Here is a 19,748-nt window from a genome sequence, read left to right as displayed (position 1 = left end):
CGTGAGAAGTTGGACGGTCCTTGCCGTGTGCTCCACGGCGAGCTCCCTCGTCTTGGCTCGGATGAGCCAGTCGTCCAGGTAGGGGTAGACGTGGATCCCCTCGCGGCGCAGCTGCGCCGCCACCGGTGCAAGGCACTTGGTGAATACCCTGGGTGCCGACCGTAGTCCGAAGGGGAGGGCTTTGAACTGGTAGTGACGCCCTTGGACCACAAACCTGAGGAATTTTCGGTGCCCCTTTAGGATGGGAATATGGAAGTAGGCATCCTCCAAATCCAACGACGACAGCTGACCCAGGACGTGCTGGAGGGTGACCATCCGGAACTTCTGCGCCTTGATGAATTTGTTCAGACGTCGCAGGTCTAGGATGGGGCGCCATCCTCCCGTCTTCTTCTTCACGAGGAAGTATCTCGAGTAAACTCCGGAGCCCCGAAGCCTCTTTGGGACGAGTTCGATGGCGGCCCTTCCTGAGCATCGCCCTTACCTTCAGGAGAAGCTGAGGGACGTGAAGCTCTTTCCTGGCCACGGGGGGGACGCGCGGGCACCTTCTTTGAAACTCGAGCGCGTGGCCCCGGGCTAAGGCGTCCAGCACCCAACGGTCGGTGGAGATGGACTCCCACACGCTGACGAAGCTCGCCAGCCGGCCTCCCACCGGGGTGCATCGGTGGGGGCCTGACCCCACGGTCGGTTCAATCCTGTTTCGACAAGGCTTTGCCGCCTTGACGACGACGGCGGGGTCCGCCAGACTTGCCTCCTCCTCTGTAGGCCTCCTGAGACGACGAGCGGGCCGCTTGACGGTAGGTGGAGAAACCGCCGCCGGAACCTTTGGAGGCGCCCTTGCCTCCGCTGCTCCGAAAGGGCGTCCGTCGTTGCTGCAGAACCCCAGGGGCCCGGGCCGTCTCAGTGTCCGCTTTAATGGCCTGAAGGGAATCGTCCAATGTTTTCCCAAACAGGTTGTTCTCATCGAACGGCATGTCCAGGACTCTGGTCTGTACGTATTGACGGAAGTCCGTAGCCTTGAGCCATCCACGCCGCCTAAGGCACACGCCGTTGCCCAACTGGCAAAACCCAGTGTCGGCGATGTCTGTCGCAATAGTGATGGCGTGGTCCGACGCCACCTCACCTTCCTGTAGGATCTCCAGGGCATCCGCCCTCTTGTCGTCCGGTAGGAAGTCCAGCAGGGGAGCCAGTTTGTACCATAGCTCCCTGTCGTAGCGGGCCACGATAGCCAAGGCGTTGGCCGCTTTAATCGTCGTCGCTGCAGACGAGCTGACCCTGCGTCCCATAGTGTCCAATTTCTTTCCCTCGCCGTCCGGTGGGGAAGTCGATGTGGAGGCCGCACCCCCCCGCTTTCTTCCTGGCCGCCGCGGAGACGACGGAGTGGCCGCGGGGGCCGCGTCCGGGACCCGGTACTTCTTCTCGTACCGGTCTCTTCTAGCTGGCGTAGTGGAAGGGTTCTTGAGGAGGGCGAGGCCCTCATCCCAAATGTCGTCCAGTAGAGGCACCGCGAGGACCGTCTTCCTCTTGGCCTCGCGCCGTTGATAAAGGAATCCTTCCTTTTTCTTCTCCTCAGGGCAGAGTTGGAAAAGCTCGGATGCCCTGGCGATCATGGAGTGGAACGAACCAATCTCGTCGGGCGGAGAAGCCCTGGTGGGAGGTGACGACGGTAGAACCTCGTCATATACCTCGTCGTCCGTACCCGTCGCTGCCGTGTCAGTCCCCGTATCATCCCCTCGGGTGGACGGGGAGGAGGGCTGGACGGTGCGCGACGGCTGAAAAGGAGGTGGAGGGTGAATCCTTCTTTTCTTGGGCGGGGGAACACCAGAAGGTCCCGGTTCAGGATCCCCCGACGGGAGAGGTTCCTCCGTCGGCAACGGTAGTCTCGTCCTCATCTCTGAGCATAAGGACTGTATAGCCAACAAAATGGCCGCCGAGTTGTCTTGCGGCGCTGGCAGAGGGGAATCCGACGGGCGATCAGGGGCCCCGTCGGCACCCTCGACGATGTCGTCACCTGCGTTGGGATCCATCCCGATGGGCCGGTCTTCTTCCACGCCAGGGCCGTGGCTTAAGACCTCGATCAGCTCTTCCTCCGAGGTTGAAGCCAAATCTACGACGACGCCCTGCCCCCCCTTTTTCTTCCCCGCCGGGGATTTCACGGGGGTCCTATCGATGGGCACAAAAGAGGACTCCCTCCGAGGTGGCAGGGAGACTCTGAGCCCCGAGGTCGCCACCACTGGTGTAGCCTCCACAGGCTGAGCCAGGGTCGCCGCGACAGTATCGATAGAGGGCTTGGACGGATGGATTAAGGCCTTCACCACCTTAGGTGCGCTCACCGCCTTATCCTTGAGGGGGGGGACACTGCCTCGCTCCCCCTCCGATGGGGCCTTCGAGCTCGACCGGGGCCTCTCCAGGAGCTTTGCCGGGTGCTCGCCCTTCCTCTTACCCGACCCAGAGCGGTGGCTCGTGGCTGAAGGTGCCGGGGAGGGTGCGCCCTGCCTGGCGCCCGTAGAGCCCGACCATTCGGCGCTCCCGGTGCTTGGCCTTGTGTTGGACCCCCGTCGCCGGGGCGTCCTCAAAGGTCTTAGAAGACCGCTCGGATTTCTTCCTCTTCTTCTCGCCTGACGGGCTCTTCCCTTCCAGCCAGTTGGCGAGACGTTGATGGCGGTCCTTCATGGTCCGCTCCGACATATTGCCGCAAAACGCACAGTCCTTCTCCACGTGCGTCTTGTCCTCATGTAAGCAGTAGAGACAAAAGGAGTGTTCGTCCTCCTTAAAGACGTTCTGCAGCTGGCATCCAGGGCAGACCCTGAACAGCTTTCCGGGCGTCGAGCTTCCCTTCTCCTGGGCCATGTCCCGGCCTGAAAAGCTTCTGGAGTCCTCCAAAAGCGTAGCTCGACGAAATCTTCACCCTTGAGGGGCGCAGACGAATCCGACACGGGTCCCCGTTGATCGGATGGAGAGTCGGTGGAGCTTGAGGCTCTTTTGACCGAAAAAACGAAGTTTTTGAGCAAAAAACGTGAAAAAATAGAACTAACGCTCGAGAGCAACAGCACGAGGATCCCAACACATGAACGTGCGGTAAAAATCTGAAGATGGCTGCCAGAGGCGGTGCTTAGGTAGAGGGCAGTCATTGGCTGTGGTCAGTATGACGCAGAGACCAGTGATTGGTTACTACTACGAAAGACAGATCAGAAACGAAACTGATACTGTTTTTTTCTTTACCGAGGATTCCCAGCCTGACAACGGGGAATATTCATGAGCATGTGAATCCATGCCAGACCCCATGCTGGAGAAGGAAGCTTAGCATGTTTAGGCATTAAACAGACAACCGGGGTGGCTGCGTTATATAAAGCAAACTTGCCTGACCTAATCAAACAAACGCAGACTGACTTTGCTAAGTGGTCCCCACTGCAGATCTGTTGGATGGGATGTATAAACACAGTGTAGATGGTACCGACAAAATATGGGTTCACATGGCCAGGGCAGTTGCCGGAATGCCCCTGACAGGTCTGCTATGGCTCCAGGGGAGTGAGAGACCACTGAATGCTCGACTTAGTAAGGTCCTTCGCACAACATTCGATATCTAGGATAGGAGAATCAAGAAAGGGCACTTATCCTCCCTACCCTCTCCCTTTTACTCCAATGTTTGACAACCCAAATTTCATTCCGGGCATGACAAAAGGAGCATTCAAAAGGTGGAGGGAGAAGGGATGTGAAAAGATTGGAGACATGGTATGGGAAGGGAAGTAATGTCATTTGAAGACTGCAAAACACAGATGGGAGTGAAGGAATGGGATCGATTTGAATATACCCAACTCAGACACTGGCTGAGGCAAGAGATTCAGCAAGCCGCATTGAGGCCACTAACAAAATTCGAGACATACATCACTTCACACTCTGAGACAAACACCTAGTGGCGGATACATATAGACTGTTACAAGAATGTCCAGCCCTAAGACCCTGGCCGTACCAAGTGGCATGGGAAAACACGTTGGGGGAAGCAATACCCCAGAGAAACTGGGAAGAACTGTGGAGGAACATTACGAAATTGACCAGGTCACTGCAACTGCGTGAGGCATGGTATAAAATGAAGCTCCAGTGGCACTACACCCCCAGCAAATTGCACAAGATGTTTCGATCATCATCCGAGGAATGTTGGAGGGGATGTAAGGGAGTGAGGGATTGGATGCACATCTGGTGGGGCTGTCCCAGGATAAAAGGATTTGGGGAGGAGATAATGAAAAGACTACAGGAAATAGTGCCGGAAGCTCTACTCCTGACATTAGCGGAGACCCTGGGAGGGGCACCGAGTCCGGAACAAAAAATAATCCCGAAGTCTCAGAAAAGAGCCCTGACAACAGCATTACTAGTCGCATGGATGGTAATCGCTAAAGACTGGAAACAAAGCTCCCCTCCATCAATGATTAGTTGGTACTGCAAGCTTTGGGACATAGTGGCGATGGAATGGATGACCTACAGGGCCCAAGGGGATGCGGACAGGTTTCAGAAGGAGTGGGGAGAAATGTTACGTTTCCTGAAAAGCAATTTTGTGACACAATGGTTCCCCCAAAACATTTGGGTGCTGGACATGAGCCGACATACCATCATATATGGGAGAATAATGGCGAAAGGACTGTATACTTCAGAAAAAGGCAGAAGCTGGGAAGTGGATCCTTAAGAGGGGGAAGGGTAGAGGGGGCAGGAGGGAAGTTATGAAAAATATTTAATAAAAGTACTTTTAAAAAAATGGGCGGTAACAATGACATCTCTTGGCTTGAACACGATTACCTGCGACAATGGCAAGTTGGATAAAAGAACACACACTTGCCAAAGGGGAAACGGTACATTCGTGTTAGACAATGTGTTTGCAGATTTTAAGTTGTTCGAGGCTTGCTTAGACCTAGCACTGGTTGGCAATAATTGGAGTGACCACAGCATGATCTGCACGACCTTCGAAATATGCTACGCAATGGTAGGAGGGTAGGGTGCATTACCATTAAGGATCTTGTTTTGGCCAATGCGGGAAAAAGATTGAAATGGACAACAAGGAATGTGTCCAATTTATACCAGTGTTTGCGGAGTATTGTGCAGTCCACATCGTACGAAAGGAAAATGGCTTGTTTTTACCTGGAAACCTTGGCGAAGAGCACAGAGAAAATATTGATTGGTGGGGTAAGGCAAGTGAAGGAGAGAAATGCTGCCCATGTATATAAATATGAGACATTGGTACTTAAAAGGCGAGAGCTGAGAAAGGGTTTGAGGTCCATAAAGAACAGTGCAGAAGATATTGAGAAAAAGTGTAAATCCCAAGCATTTAAACAAAAATATAAGTACTGTAAAAACCAGAAAATTATAATGTCACAGGGTGATGCGGAGCACATGCTCAAAATCTTAATTAAAAAAAGACACCAGGTCCTTTTGGGCCATTGTGAACACATTAAATCAATTGCAGGCACAGTGTCAATTGAACGCAGTTCCAGAGAATGTATGGGTGAAACATTTTGGGAAACTGTATTCTAAGAGTCTGCCACATTCACATGTCGTGAATATCGATCTGGCAGCAGCAGAACCATTTAATTATACGCTAGAGCTAGATCCAGAAAATATCAATGTATTGATTAAAAGGGCAAAAACATCTGGGGCACCAGGCGCAAGTGGGATTACCAACAATGTCCTAAAGAGTGACCCGAATACCTGGTTGATTGTCCTTTCCTTCCTGTTCATGAGTATTATGGACAGTAGGTTGTTCCCTGAGACATGGAAGTCAGCCTATGCAGTCCTAATCTATAAGAAGGGGGACAAATGGGATCCGAAGAATTATATGCCAATCTCCCTGTAGGACGTAGAAAGTAACATTTTTGCCAGAGTGTTGTTGCGTCATATTGAGGATTGGTCAGGATCAACATGGAGGTTCGACCGCTTCCAAAGGAGATTTCGCAGGGGCCATTCAACTATCATCATTGGTGCCATAATCAGGGAGCTACATTAGAGGATAAGGGGGACGCAAAATCTTACCATGTATGTGGCTTCTATAGATGTATCTGCAGCGTTTGATCGGGTAGACCGCTGCAGATTACAGGCAAAATTGCAACAATGGGGTGTGCCAACAGGGCTTTTGAAGTTGATAGTAGCGCTGCACGAGAGGTCAGGTATATACGTTCGCCTGAACCAAGCAGGGGACTTCTCATGTAGAATAAGTACCGACATAGTATTGAGGTAGGGATGTGCTTTGGCTCCCTGCCTCTTCAACTTATATGTTTCAGATATAGGAGAGACCCTAACACCAGCAGCCTTGATATCACCTCGGGTGGGAACTCTAAAGAACACCTCAGTAGCAAACGCATATGATTTCATGCTATTCGCTTGCTCGAGGATTGGGATGAGGAGGCTCCTGGGTGTCTTCTCAAAATAAGCTAAAGAGAATGGACTTATAATAAATCCCACCAAGACTAAAATCCGGGAGCTATCGAGAGCCAGGAAGCACAGACCAAGGCAGTGGAAGTGCGAGATATATTTGGTGGGAAGCAGAGAGCTTAACATTTTTGGGCTTTCATTTCTCTGCCAAAGCCCTGCCGGGGGACATACAATTGCTGCTGACCCTTAAAGCCCAGATCTTAACAAACCAGTTGGGTCAAGTTGATAAGAGATATAGAAGAGTCTCAATAAGGACAGGTATCCAATTTTACAAAGGAAAGGTGGTACCCTAGTTGTTATATGATTTAGAACTCTGGCCAGACAAGACCTATGGTTGGTAGATACAATAGAGGGGAAGATGTGGTGACCAGTACTAGGGGTGCCCAATGGACTCCCTGTGACAGCCATGAGATATGAGCAGGGCCTCCTTTCCCTAAAGGCCATGGTCCAATGGCAGAGTTTATCTTTATACGAGAAAATACAATCATCAAATTCTGATGATCTATATATGGTAGCAGGACTGGCTCTAAAAGGGAGAGGGGATCCTTCTCTCAACTCTGGTACATATTTGGGAAAGCTGAGAGCGAACTGTGAATACTTGTTAAAAGAGCTGGGGCTTTACACTGGAATTCTGGCAATAAATCCGGCAAAAGTAAAGAGGACTCTGTACAAGCAGGACTCAGTGAACACTGTAGATTTATTTCATGGTTACACTTCCCAGAAACATAATCAAATGAGCATAAACCAAGGGGTACGATTGTACCATATCTACCACTCTTTCTGAATAACCACTATTGTAATCTTATAATGTGTCTTAGGGGGAATTTGCTTCCAACAAAAGAGGCATCGATAAGGAGAGGGTTTATAGATATAACAGACCTGACCTGTAGACTCTGTAAGAGGAATGTTGGAATGTTCGGCTATGCATTTGGAAAGAATGACATATTTCAAAGATGAAAGGTGGAATAGAAGAAACTCAGACTTGAAAGAAGTCTGGAAGAGACTCCTGAATCCTCTGTCAATTTCGTAGAGCCTGGCGGTAGCAGCATTTGTGAAATCTTGGGCATTTTTTAAATTCTGAAGCAGAGAGTGTCTAAGACTGAAACTAGTTTTAATGGTATTAAGAAACCTTTCTTTCTCCTTTTGGGAAAATTATGTAAACAATTTAAATGTGCAAGGAGTGTTTTATTAAAGATGTCTTGTTTTTTATATCTATTATTATTATATTATTTATAGCGCTTTGGATTAAAGCGCTATATGAACCTAATACACAAACATATCTATGTACGGTTTTTATCTTGTTTTTCTTTGTAAAGGTTTGTAAAAAAAAAAAAAAAAAATTGAAAAGGTCAACAAATTATGAAACAGTAACAATGTTAAATATCTTGTGAAAAATATAACAGTTCAGAACTCACTATAAGAAAAACCTTACTTACCGTAACAAAAGTTACTCAGCTTTGGCATCTTTTATAGATTCAAATGCTGTGGAATTCTTGTTAATGGATTTTCTGCCAGATTGGGAATATTCAATAGCATGTGAATCTATGAAAGATCCAATGCTGAAGAAATGCATCTTAATACTTTTTCTAAAAGCTATATGGGTCAGATGCACTTTTGCTGCATTTTCTAAAATTAAAGAGCACTCATTTAACTTCTCAGCCACGAAACTGCATGTGTTGTGAGCTTTAGAGAATGGAGCTCATTACAAGTTTGCCGGTATCCCGCCGCTAATTCCAGCAGGATACCGTCAAACTGCCCTTACTGTTTCCGCCACCTGAAATCCTGGTATTACCGGGATATTCCAGGTGGCGTATACTTGGGTAAAACCCATTCCATAAAAATGCTGCAATTCCATTCATAGAGTCCTATGGGACGTCATTGTTAGGCAGAAACCTGTGCAGTTCCCTTGGGGAACACTGCAAAAGATTTAAGACTACAGGTATAGCAGTAAACCCACTTGGTAGCAGTCTGCACCACCCAGATTTACCTGGTAGCTGTGGCTGAGCAGTCAGACTTCCCTCAAGAAGAGTTAGGCAGTATGCAAAGTATACACACTATGTACTCAGACACAATAGCACAAGCAAACACTGACCAGAGCTTGGTTTCAAAAGTATATAGTTATTTATTTTTAAGAACACATAAGTTGAAAACACTCTAGCAAAGTATAGTAAAAACACTTCAAACACAGTTATAATAAAAGCAGTTTCAATCCTTACTCCTATCTAGCCAACTCTAAGTTAACACCACATAATTAAAACAGAGGTGAGCGCTTAACGTTAGATGACACTCTAGTAGGTTTAAGGAAGGGGTGGAAAAAGAAACAGAAACGGGTTAAACACACCACTCTAAGGTCCAGAACACTTGCAATAGGCTCAAAGAAACACAAAGTCACAGGTGAGCAAAAGTCACTAGGCAGGGCCCACTCTTAGAGTAGCCGGAGCGAAAATGTGCCCAAGATCACACTGTTATTAGGGATTCAAAGTCTTGCAAAGAGTTAGAAAGAGTTTAGAGTGGTTTAGAAAGTTTAGCCAGGGTGTCCCAGGCACTCCCAGGGTCGAAAGCCGGGGGCTAAATCTACCCCGTACAGTCGGTAGCAAGGGAAGCCAGGCGGAACACGGTACCTTAAGCGGAAAGGATCCTCCAGCGGTGGCAGTTGTTCCAGGCAGTGGCAGCAAGGCTCGACGTCGGTCAGGGGAGAAGAAGTTCTCGCTGAAGAGCAGAAGAAGAAGGTCGTTGCACTGCCCGGGAAGAAACCAGCCGCGGAGTCCTCCGGTTAAAGGGTTGTACCGACTTTCGTGGTTGGGGTAAAGTGGTGGGGTTCCGGTTGCCGGGGTGCTTGGCACTGGCAAGGCGGCCACGAGATACCTCGAGAAGCGAAAAGAAGGCGAAAACTGGTTGTCCCCACCAGTCAAGGGAAGGAGCCACTCTGTTAAGAGTTCTCCTCGGTCGTCGGGAAAAGTGGTGAGACGGTTCAGCAGGGCTCCACCGGGTGGTGTCGTCGAAGCAGGTCGGCTCAGCTCTTCCCTCGTCGGATTCTTGGTCCTGTGGCGACTTCTGAAGTTCCAGTCCCCAAAGCCCTGCTTTTATGCAGCAAACCCCCATTCACCCAGCCTAGCTGTCACTCAAACATGCTAAGTGGTGAGCCGGCCGGCTCACCACTTGGGCCAATCAGGACGGAGTGCGACTTGCGTTACCAAGGTAACTCAGTCCAGGGTGCCTAAATCCCCCTCCACCCCTCCTAAGTACCCCAGACAGAGTGGCACCACTTTGGAGGGCTTCTGTGGAGAAGCCCGCCAAAAGTGGAACAAAGGGCTCCACTTTGGGTCAGAGTTACAGAGGCGAACACCAACGCCATTTTAGAATCAAGTTTTGGCAAAAAGTCCCAACCGGAGTTATAAAAATAAATATATAAACCGGCGGTATGTTTAAGGCTACCGTAAATAAATAATTAAATGTGTTAGCCTAAAACAATGGGAAATCCCATAGGAAAATATTCGCGGTCGAATATAAAACGTAGTTTCCACTGCCACCAGCCAAAACTCGATCAGGGGGGACGGAGACGTGCCCCCTCGACTAACAGACCCTGGGGCAATCGAATTGCCCCAGCCAGTACGTCCACAATGTGATGGTTTGTACTGGTTCTGTTCAGGATTCAAGACTAGCAAAGTCTTTGGTGACTTTACATGCCCTGGGAGACAGTAGTCAGTCCCAGGGTATGGAGTCTATGTTGGGGAGTCCCTAGGACACCCCTGGGTCACGGCACAGAGGGTGCTGTGTAACCCACATCACAAAAATACATGAGGCCCTATGGAGTAAAAGACCCCATAGCCCATTCAACACAAGGTTTAACCAAGAAAACACACTTCAACATGTCCAAGAGTGAGGGTAAAAGAGTCTCACTCTTGGCAGGAGAAAAAAAGAAACCCCAGAAATCCAGCAAAGCTGCTGGGGGACTCACTAGGTAGGGAAATTCAGCCTAAACAGAGAATTCTCCCTAACAGTCATGAAGGGAATTGCAGCATTATTTTGCCAGTGGGGGCCTGATTTACAAGCAGGTCAGGGCTGGAGGTAGATCTGTGGCCCACACTGGCAAACTTGTGTTTCTCTGGTAGGTAAAAAGGCCGGTGCCAGAATTAGTGGCCATTTTACCAGCATTTTTACCATACCGGGGAAAATGTAATGAGGCCCAATGTCCCCAAAGTATTGTATATTCTTGATGAAACATGGGGAAAATTTCAAAATAAAGGCAGAGTAAAGTACACCAAAATACTTGAGAGCCTGGTATATTCAATGATGAGCACACTAAAAAATGATCAGTATGTTGAGAGTGGGCCAGTGCAGCAACTATTTGGTAGTTTTAAAACTTTGCAATCAAAGAATACATTGTAGCAGGAATAAACAACATTAAAATTAGTACACATGTACAGTGAGGTCATTTTAATTTATGGGTGATATCTAAAAAAATAAAACACATTGGGCTAATATTACTCTTTAAACGTGCACAATAGAAAGTGAAACGCTTTCTAGACAACTGTCTTCCAGTAGTAATACAAAATGGGGACTATCCGATTACAAGTGGGTTGAACGCCCACAGAACCTCTCTATAGACAGTCAATATAAGCTCCTTGGAATCAAACTACTCCATAGATGGCAATATGATCGGTTGGGGTTGACAAAAAATGTTCCCTCATCCAGCCCATTATTTTGGGAGAGGGTGCGGCAAACCCACGTCTTATTTGCACATTTGGTGGAAAGGCGCACTTTTTTGCAAAGAGGTGTTTGGTTGGATTAGAGAACTTGAGGCAATAGACAGAGTTGGATATGAGGTTAATACTGTTTGGGCTGCAGGGCGAGGATAGGAGTAGAGCCCTGCAAACGGTTCACTTTCTTCTTTCAGCAGCAAGAGCATGTCTGGTATCTCACTTGAAGGGGGCAGTCTTACCATCTGAAGGGGAGTGGGCTAGGAAAGAAAAGGAAATATGGGAAATGGAGAGCCTGGTGGCCTCATTGCATGATAGCGCTGGAGATCTTGAGCTAACATGCAGACCCCTTTAGAGAGAAATACTTGGACCAAAGCCCTTGATTCCACCAACTAGGGGTGGTACTTAGCCACAAAGTGTGACCTTGTTAAATGGAGCCATATCAGGGTATTCAGGGGGAGGTCAGTATTGACTGCAGGGAGTTTTTGTTGTATTTGGTTTGAGGTACAATGCAGAATGGTATTGTTGATTTGAATACAAAATGTCACTAAAAAGATGTTATTAAAAATAATAAAAGGCCAAACATTCACAGTAAAAAAATTCAAGTGCATCTTACCCATAAATCCTCCTTTGGCAATGCTGACATATTCTTTATTTTTCTAAAAAAAAGAAGAAAAAAGACAATTATTCAAAATAGATACAGAAACAGGATATTGATTGGCCATGTTAATCTGTTTTGCTCCACTGGAAATAAAATACAATTTAGAACATTCCTCTTGTGGTGACTACGCAAATACACATTGAGCCAAAAATGCAACCTACTGACAGTCACAAATTTACCTTACTGACACAGAGGTGAGGGTTTCGGTCATTAAAGGTGTTGTGACGAATCGAGGGAATTTGTCCTTTCTACCCAAGATGGAGCCCCCCCCTCCCCAAACGTGAGGCTAGAGAGGCGAGCCTGCACCGCTACACCCTCCCAAGCGGTCAAGGCAAGTAGGACCTCACTTGGAGAGTCTCCCCCCCTCCCCCCTTAGGGGACAATGACTCCCATTCCCATGAGGAACTCCCTAAAGCTCTGCATACTGTGGCCTACATGGAATGATCTAAAATACCAGAAACTTGAATACCACGACTGACATGAAGAAACTCCTAATAGATGCCATTATCTCACAAAAAAGTACATGTTCCTTTAAATCAAAATATCCAATCCTCTGGGATGAGTATGTTGAATAATGTGCACTAGAGGAACCACAGAGAAGAGAGGAACACATACGCAAACAAGGGAAGGCCCAGCGCAGCATAACACCTGGAGGAGGCGGAGTAAGCGCAAGCCAGGAAGCTTGTGAATCTGGAACTTGCCCGATACTGCAGACTGGGACGGCAAAGCCTTGGCGCAACCCAGCATGAGAAATCAGCAAGACAGGAGTCCGGAGGAAGGTGGTGGCGAGACCACGGAGGGCCCATGGTGGACAGCCGGAACTAAAACCATCTCCGGTACCACCAAGCATAGAGAGCTGCAAGGTGTACTCCCCCCTCGTCGAAAGACAAGAACACCATAGAGAAAAGAGACCGCAAGGAGGAATGCACCGACGAAGGCAAGGAGACCACAGTCAGAAACCAGAGAGAAGGGACCCGATGAACATGGCTCTCAAAGATTTTCTCCTTCACAATAGGAGGTAACTGGGAGAACGGAATACCAGGAGGCCGAGAGGAGATCATTACATCGTGTAAACAACTCGTCTCAGTAAAAGTCATGAGACAAAGTTACCCTTGAAATGGATGAACTTTTAAACTGTTTGGATACAAGAGAAGGAAGTAATATTGAGAGAAAAGAGCAGTGGAAAACAATATCCCAGGAAAAAAAGAAAGACAAAGCCAAACCTGAAAACCATGAACTTAAAATGTTATACCACCATAGAAAGAAATACTGAGAATCTGAATACTAAGGCGAAAGGACCGTGGATAACAATATCATGGGAAAAGTGGAAAGCCACTACATATGTTGTACAAAAACAGACTATCAAAAGGAGAGAATATTTTGAGCCAGAGTTCAGAGGAACTAGACAATTGCATCAAGTATAAAATCAAGTAGGGCAAAGCAAGCAGAGCTATAATTGGCCAGGAGAGAAAGACAATAGTGTCTTCACAAGATACGCTGGAAACAGCAACCAGGAATCTGTAGCTTGCAAAAGATCCCCAGAAAGGACCCTAAAAAAGAGCGAAAAACTCAAGAGTGCATTTGAAGAGTTACATAGACTGATCCAAGAAATCATGAGAGTCTATTTGAGGATTACCTATTGATAAAGAATCCCACAGACTGGTACTAGAACTACTGTAACAGTTTCTAAGAAGGAAGCCGACGTAAGGGTGGCATGTTGGTTGCTATACACTTATTTGTAGTCAAAGAAACCCTCGCTATCTCTATGAGAGGTTACCCTGCCTCGAACTCAAACTAAAGGATTTGCCAGGATGTCCATCAAAAACAAACTCTGCCGTCCTGTGTGTCAGCCTACTTCTATCCCTTAAACTATAACTAAATAGTAAAAAAGTTCAACAGAAAGTTCCTTCACCATGAGAATGCCTCCGATCTCCTGGTGCTGGTTGTAATGCCAATATAATTCACAACAGGGCCAGGGAGAATGACTCACTTCTCATGGCGTCCCTATTAGTGTTCCTCAAGGAATTAGGTTTCCTCACCAAGAGAATGCCTTCCTTCCCCCGGTGTTTACAAAGTCTTTTCAATGTTCTTCCAAGTTAAGCCAGGGGAATGACTGGCTTCTGATGTACATATTGCAAATATTCTATTACACCAAAGTCCTGGTATTTACTTTGCCACTTTCCCAATGTATCAACAAAGTCACAAGTCCTTCTATGGTTTTCAGTGGACTTATCTCTGCCTCCCTTATGGGGGAGATTTCCTTAAATGCCTCTTTCCCTATTGTTCGGGTCCCAGTCCCTTCTCTGTTGGTCAGTGGGCTTATCTCTACAACTGGTACGAGGAACATTTCCTCTGATGCTTGCTTCACTACTGTTGGGGTCACAGACCCTTTTCTGGTGGGCAGAGGGATTAACTCTGCCACTGGTATGAACCAGAGTCTGCTCTACTTCCCCCACGTCCCTACCAGTCCGCCCATGCTTTCTGTTATCTTCTGGGACTTGCTTGCATGGCACCGGTCTCTCCAGGGACAGGGGTCGGTCCCCTTCCCGCTTTCTGCAGCCACCTGCTTCCTTACGGCTTCTGTAGCGATTCTGGTCCTTGCCGTCTCAGCACAGTTGGAGGACTGCGCGGCCCACCTCCTGCAGAAGGTTGTGCCGCTGCATCGCCTGCTTTCTGCTGGGCTCTGTCCTGATGAAGCACGTCGGATCACGGACTCCCTGAGCCACTCGACCGTGCCCTCTGCTGAACCCTCTCCTCGGGTCGAGTGCAGACTTTGAAATTCCCAGGTTCAGCGACGAGGAAGAAAGACACCAAGTCCTTCTTCTGATTTCACTATATAGGGCTTACTCCGCCGCAGCGTAACATGAACACCGGTTGTCAATGGCTCCTTGGTACTCCTCATGCCTCCTGTGAGTCACCTCGCCTCAGTGCTAGCACAGTTCGTAATCCTCACGTTTTCAGTGCTCTTTCTTTGTCCTAGCGTTTTCTGTCTTGGCTATACACCAGGTACTACAAAAATACATTGGTCTACTTTCACTATAGTGGTTCGTAAATCAAAGAAGCTTGTTTTTGGGGAAATATTCTACAAAAAATGACAACATGGAGGAGTGGTGGCAGGTACTCCTATCTGGCAAGAACTTTATGCTAGCCTATGCAGCAATTAAGTTTTTGGACAATATTTTGCTGAACTAGCTGTGCTGTTTTAATTTTTTTTTTTTTTTTAAGTTGAAGCTTGCTGGGATGTATAATTATATGTTTCTAAATGGGTATGACAGAAATGTAAAATAAAGTTTGTGATAAACTGAACTGACAAAAAAAAAACGAGAAAATAGTGGTTTGTCATGGAGGGAGGGGTTAAGGAATGGGAGAGTGTGATGTTACTCAACAGGTTGTACCCTAGATAGTTGTCCTTATCCCTAAAGGGAGGAATCCCTCCCCATGAGATCCTCAAGCATAAAACCACCTCTAGGGGGACTATAGGGTAGCAGCTGCACCTCCTTAGCCTCATGGGAAAGGGCTCCCCCCCCAGAGAGAACGGACACCTGGTGAATCGTCACAGTACCCTCTGGAGAACTGAGTTATTATCCTGATATAAGTTAGTTTTCATAATGGTAGGGTCAGATGAGGTAGTTTTGGACAGCGTTCTTACTCCTATGGACATTCATGACTGACAAGAACCTTAGAAACATAGGCAGGGACCACCCATAGGTCTTATACTTTTAGTTCAATGAAAACTTGTGAACCATGTCCTCAAAGTGTGCATGTCCTTCTTCTGACTCGCCACAGTGTGAAAGGTTTTACAACCCTACTCCTAAACCAAAGCACAATCCTGGCCCCAAAATTAACCGTATACCATATTACTACTCAGTCCACATTTTCTAAGGTTATTTTCACCTGTATAATTTGAAGATTGTTTTTCAGTCAATATTTTGACTGGCTAGTGCTCTCTGCGTCACGCAAGATCTCATTGCAATCTTCAGGAGACAGTCATTTTGCACCTGAACACCATGTTTGTGATCCCTTGAACATCAGTAGAAATTCCTCAGCAGGACTTTAAGCTCTCTCTCTTTTGGAGCGTAAACAGGCAAGCATAACTAAAGGCTAGGTAGGAGGGGGGTGGTGAGGGAGCTCAAAGGTTATTTAAAAATGCCTATACTATAAGACTATTAAAGACTGGCATCTATTGAACACTTTCAGAAATACACTAGTTAAAACATTGTCGAAAATACTCAGCAAACGAATAAGGGATGATTGGAAAGAAGTTTAATAGGATGCAACATGATATTGATTGAAAAAGTAAGCAATGTTCTCTGGCTATTTCTTTTCTCTGTGCAGTTTTCTGCAGAACTGTCCCTCCTTGCAGTGATCAAAGCCCTAACCATGTTTTAAAATGGTATCATTAAAATCAGACTAGAAATAAAATCACATTAACAACTCAAAATGTTACGAGGGGGGATAGTTTAGGCTAAAGACAAGACTTTAGTAGTTTAACTTTAGGTGTTAAGAGCGATTCTATGCCCCCTGTATGTATTTCTTTGGGCAATTGCCAACTTAGTAGGTGCAAGATTCAGGGTACCAGGTCCACGTGGGATACTGCCTTCAGAGCCACAGGGTAGTACATTCCGAGGGCATTTAGTATTATGTAGGCTGGATTTCAGGGAGTGTGACCAAACGTAACGTAAAGGATAAAGTGCAGATTTTTTAAATGGGGAGGATGTTTTTTGCCCAAATAAAATAAGGGCTGGAATCCGGCATAGCTCTGGTGGGAGTGAGTTGCATATTTTCAGGCTGCTCCTGAGAAGTACTGATTTGTGTTTGGCTACTTTTTCAAGGCAGGAAACCTTCAAGTAAACCTCTTTTATATCCTTGAAGTTATTGGCGTGAACTGCTTTGTATGCGAGACATGCTACCTGCGCTCATCAGTCCAGCATTTTCTTTGGGTTTTAGAGGGTTTGGGAAGTTCTTAAGTAGGCTCAAAAGGGGATAGTTACTGTAGTTCAGGCCTGAGAAAACCAGGATCTTAGTGACTAAAAGTTATTTTCTAGAATGTCCATTTTTGTGCTCTTGACCGGTCTTAGATTGCTCTTATTACCAATATTTTCCCATGCAGGTAGAAACCCAGTTTCCTATTAAGGTGCACTTGTTAGATTTTAGTTTGTAACCAAAGTTGATGTCATTTTTTTGTTATATTATTTTTATAAACTAGTTTGATATAGAAGACACGTTTAACACATATGCTGAATATCTGGATTAAGAGAAACAAATCCAATTAACAATATAAATCAATTAACATTCAACCGTATACCAATAGATAATAATGAATTGTTTCAAGTAACATCAAGTTAATTATAAATAACAATCCACATTAGTGAATAAAAAAATTAAATTAATCAAATCAAAAATACGTTTAGGGAAGCACAGAGACACAACAAGGCGGGTAATCAAGGGCAAACAAAGGAAATTAGCATCAAGTTAGGATATATAAATTTCTAGTGCAAACATTGTATCAACTTAATGAATCAATTTCATGCTTAATACATTTAAGAGATATTGTTATATTGGTTTGAAAATTAATAAAATTAAGCCAGTGCATTTCTTATTATATTTTCCCTATCGTTTTACGCATGTTTTTTCTATTCCATCAATTGAGCATATATAATTCCACCAAGACATGTAAGAAATGTTATCAACATATTTCCCCTTCGATGTAATCAGATAGAATGTAAATGAAATTAAAAAAAAATGTAATAATTTAGAATAATCTGAGCTACAACGGAAGTGCCGAAAGTATCAACAATTATATTGTATAGGGTTAAATGAGCTTTAAACTTGAACATGTTTTGCATGGCTAACCAAATGCCACAGAATGCATATAGCAAATGTTAAATATGGAATGCAAAAAGTTTGCATTGGGTGATTTCCAAGAGCTGCGCAAGTTGTTGTGATTGAAACTGGAAGTTTTCACTGCTCTAAGATATGCACGAATTAGAATAAAAAACTGTTTGGGAAAGATTTGCTGCAATAAATTTACTAAAACCGGACAACCATACATTTTCTCATGTATTCGACAGTAAATGCTTTTAGCATATCAATTTCCCAAACATTTGCCACTTTGGTTTCAGAGTCATCAATATGATATGCTTTATATTGGAATAAGTGTTATATTGATATCTCTGCCCTGAACATTTTAATAAGAGCCAGAAAATGTATATGCTAAAACACGAGCCACCGATAGCACAAAAAAAATGAGTGTCGTGACGAAATATTTTAGCTGATATTTGAGGAAGAATTAAAGTAAGAATTCATGTTGGTTTGGGGCATTTATTGATGATCTTGATATACTTTACATGGTGCTATCAGGGTTGCTATTTTATTACCCAAGATGCGGTTTTTATGGTTCATACTAATTGTCTTGTTGGAGCTTACTGTAGTTCTGCTTTCTAAGGCCTTCAATATTCTGTTAAGTAAGGGATAGTTCAGTCTGGGAAATTGTGCAGATAAGAACCCTCTACCCCAATTACCAAATGTGCCTAAGGCTTCCGCTTTCTCTGTGCAATACTCTGCTGGCATTGGCTCCCACCAGTTTGAAAATTTCCTAGTCACCACTGTATCCACAATATATGGTCAAGTTGTTGCTCTGTATGTACAAAAACATATCCCTCATCTTTGTTTTTCTTTTTTCTCCACCATGCAGGCTAACGTGTTGGTTGGCACGTGAGTGCGGGGACAGCTTGCTTTTGAGTGCAGGTTGTTGGTCCCGTCTCTGTGTGCTTGTTGGATGAGAACGGTGTGCTTCCGGTGAAGGTATATGTTTGGTTAAATTGGTGGACTGATGCAGTATTGATTGCTGTGGTTGGCTCCATTTGGTGTTAATCATGAGAGGGGAAAAATAACACTTGTTAAGAGAACTTAGAACCGTTCTTGTACATATAGGAAGTTAATACCCAGCATATCCCCTCCAATTCCGGGTCCTTCATTTTGTGTTTTGAATGAACAAATTCTTGCTCTGCCCTAAAAGTCTTGGCTTGCGAGGAAGTCTGATTAAAAGAGAAATTAAGATCATTACCATGAAGAAGACATGGGAATTTTAAGTCCCGATAGGAGGAAGGAAAAACACAAAACAATCCTTGTTTTACCAATTAAGTGCAAGTATTTTTGCAGGGAGAAACAGTCTACAACTTTTAACACACAGCTTGCGTATTTGGCACAGTGCGCCTTGTATACACATGCGTCTATTTTTGAATGCATAAGTATACAAAGAGGTTGTTTAGAATGGTTTCATTCAGTTTTTATTTCTGGGGATTTTGAACGTCCTGCTGCTGGAATTAGCTGTCCAGTTCTGACTAAATACAATTGATAAAGATTCATGCCACAACAAATGTTGCTAGTTTTTGGAAATGAGGATTCCTGGTACAACACATTGCCGGGACGTGTGTGACATTAGCCTGTATAATAAAGTATTCAAGGGTAATTTCAGAATGTGGAAACATATTTTGTTGAAGGTAATCATATTGGCGCTGCACCTCTCAACAGAGGCATGTACGAGTAGTTTTTCTTACAGTGATAATATCCTGGGGTAAACCTAAAAGACAGAGAACTATGGAAAAAAAAGCACTGATTAAGTTAATAGGTTAGGCTGTTGAATGGTGAACATTTTTACCGAATCAATGCAAACTGACACTTAATCAAATAGAAGACTTGTTGGGGGGAAACAGACCGTGGAGAGAGGGTCAAAAAATGAATACGCATGTGAGGCTTGGTAAATGAAAGAACAAAGAAGGATGCATGAAGTAGGATAGACTAAACAGTAAGGGAATGGTGTTGCATAAAAGATCGATTTTGAAGATTGATATCACAGGGTGTGCACAGACAAATGCACAAGGGTCATGGATGAACAGATTAAGGAATAAGTATAAAGGTAGAGATAAAGGAATATGAGGCTGGACAAATCAATGAGAAGGTGACGATGCATGAAC

At 45.4% G+C, this 19,748-nt stretch overlaps 1 protein-coding gene across 3 annotated transcripts in view; it reads right to left on the bottom strand.

Moving 5' to 3' along the window:
* Positions 1-19,748, bottom strand: part of TBC1D23 (TBC1 domain family member 23) — a 1,631,981-nt gene that overhangs the window by 617,871 nt on the left and 994,362 nt on the right. For all 3 annotated transcript variants that reach the window (XM_069637239.1, XM_069637242.1, XM_069637241.1), the window contains exon 12: positions 11,728-11,770. In XM_069637239.1, the coding sequence (XP_069493340.1) occupies positions 11,728-11,770 (43 nt within the window). The remainder of the gene's footprint in view (positions 1-11,727; positions 11,771-19,748) is intronic.

This window comes from Ambystoma mexicanum, chromosome 7p, assembly GCF_040938575.1.
Source record: "Ambystoma mexicanum isolate Mex_15411 chromosome 7p, UKY_AmexF1_1, whole genome shotgun sequence".
In the NCBI taxonomy this organism is placed as follows: domain Eukaryota; kingdom Metazoa; phylum Chordata; class Amphibia; order Caudata; family Ambystomatidae; genus Ambystoma; species Ambystoma mexicanum.
The sequence above is the reverse complement of the archived record's forward strand: the minus strand, read 5'-3'. Positions and strand labels throughout refer to the sequence as shown.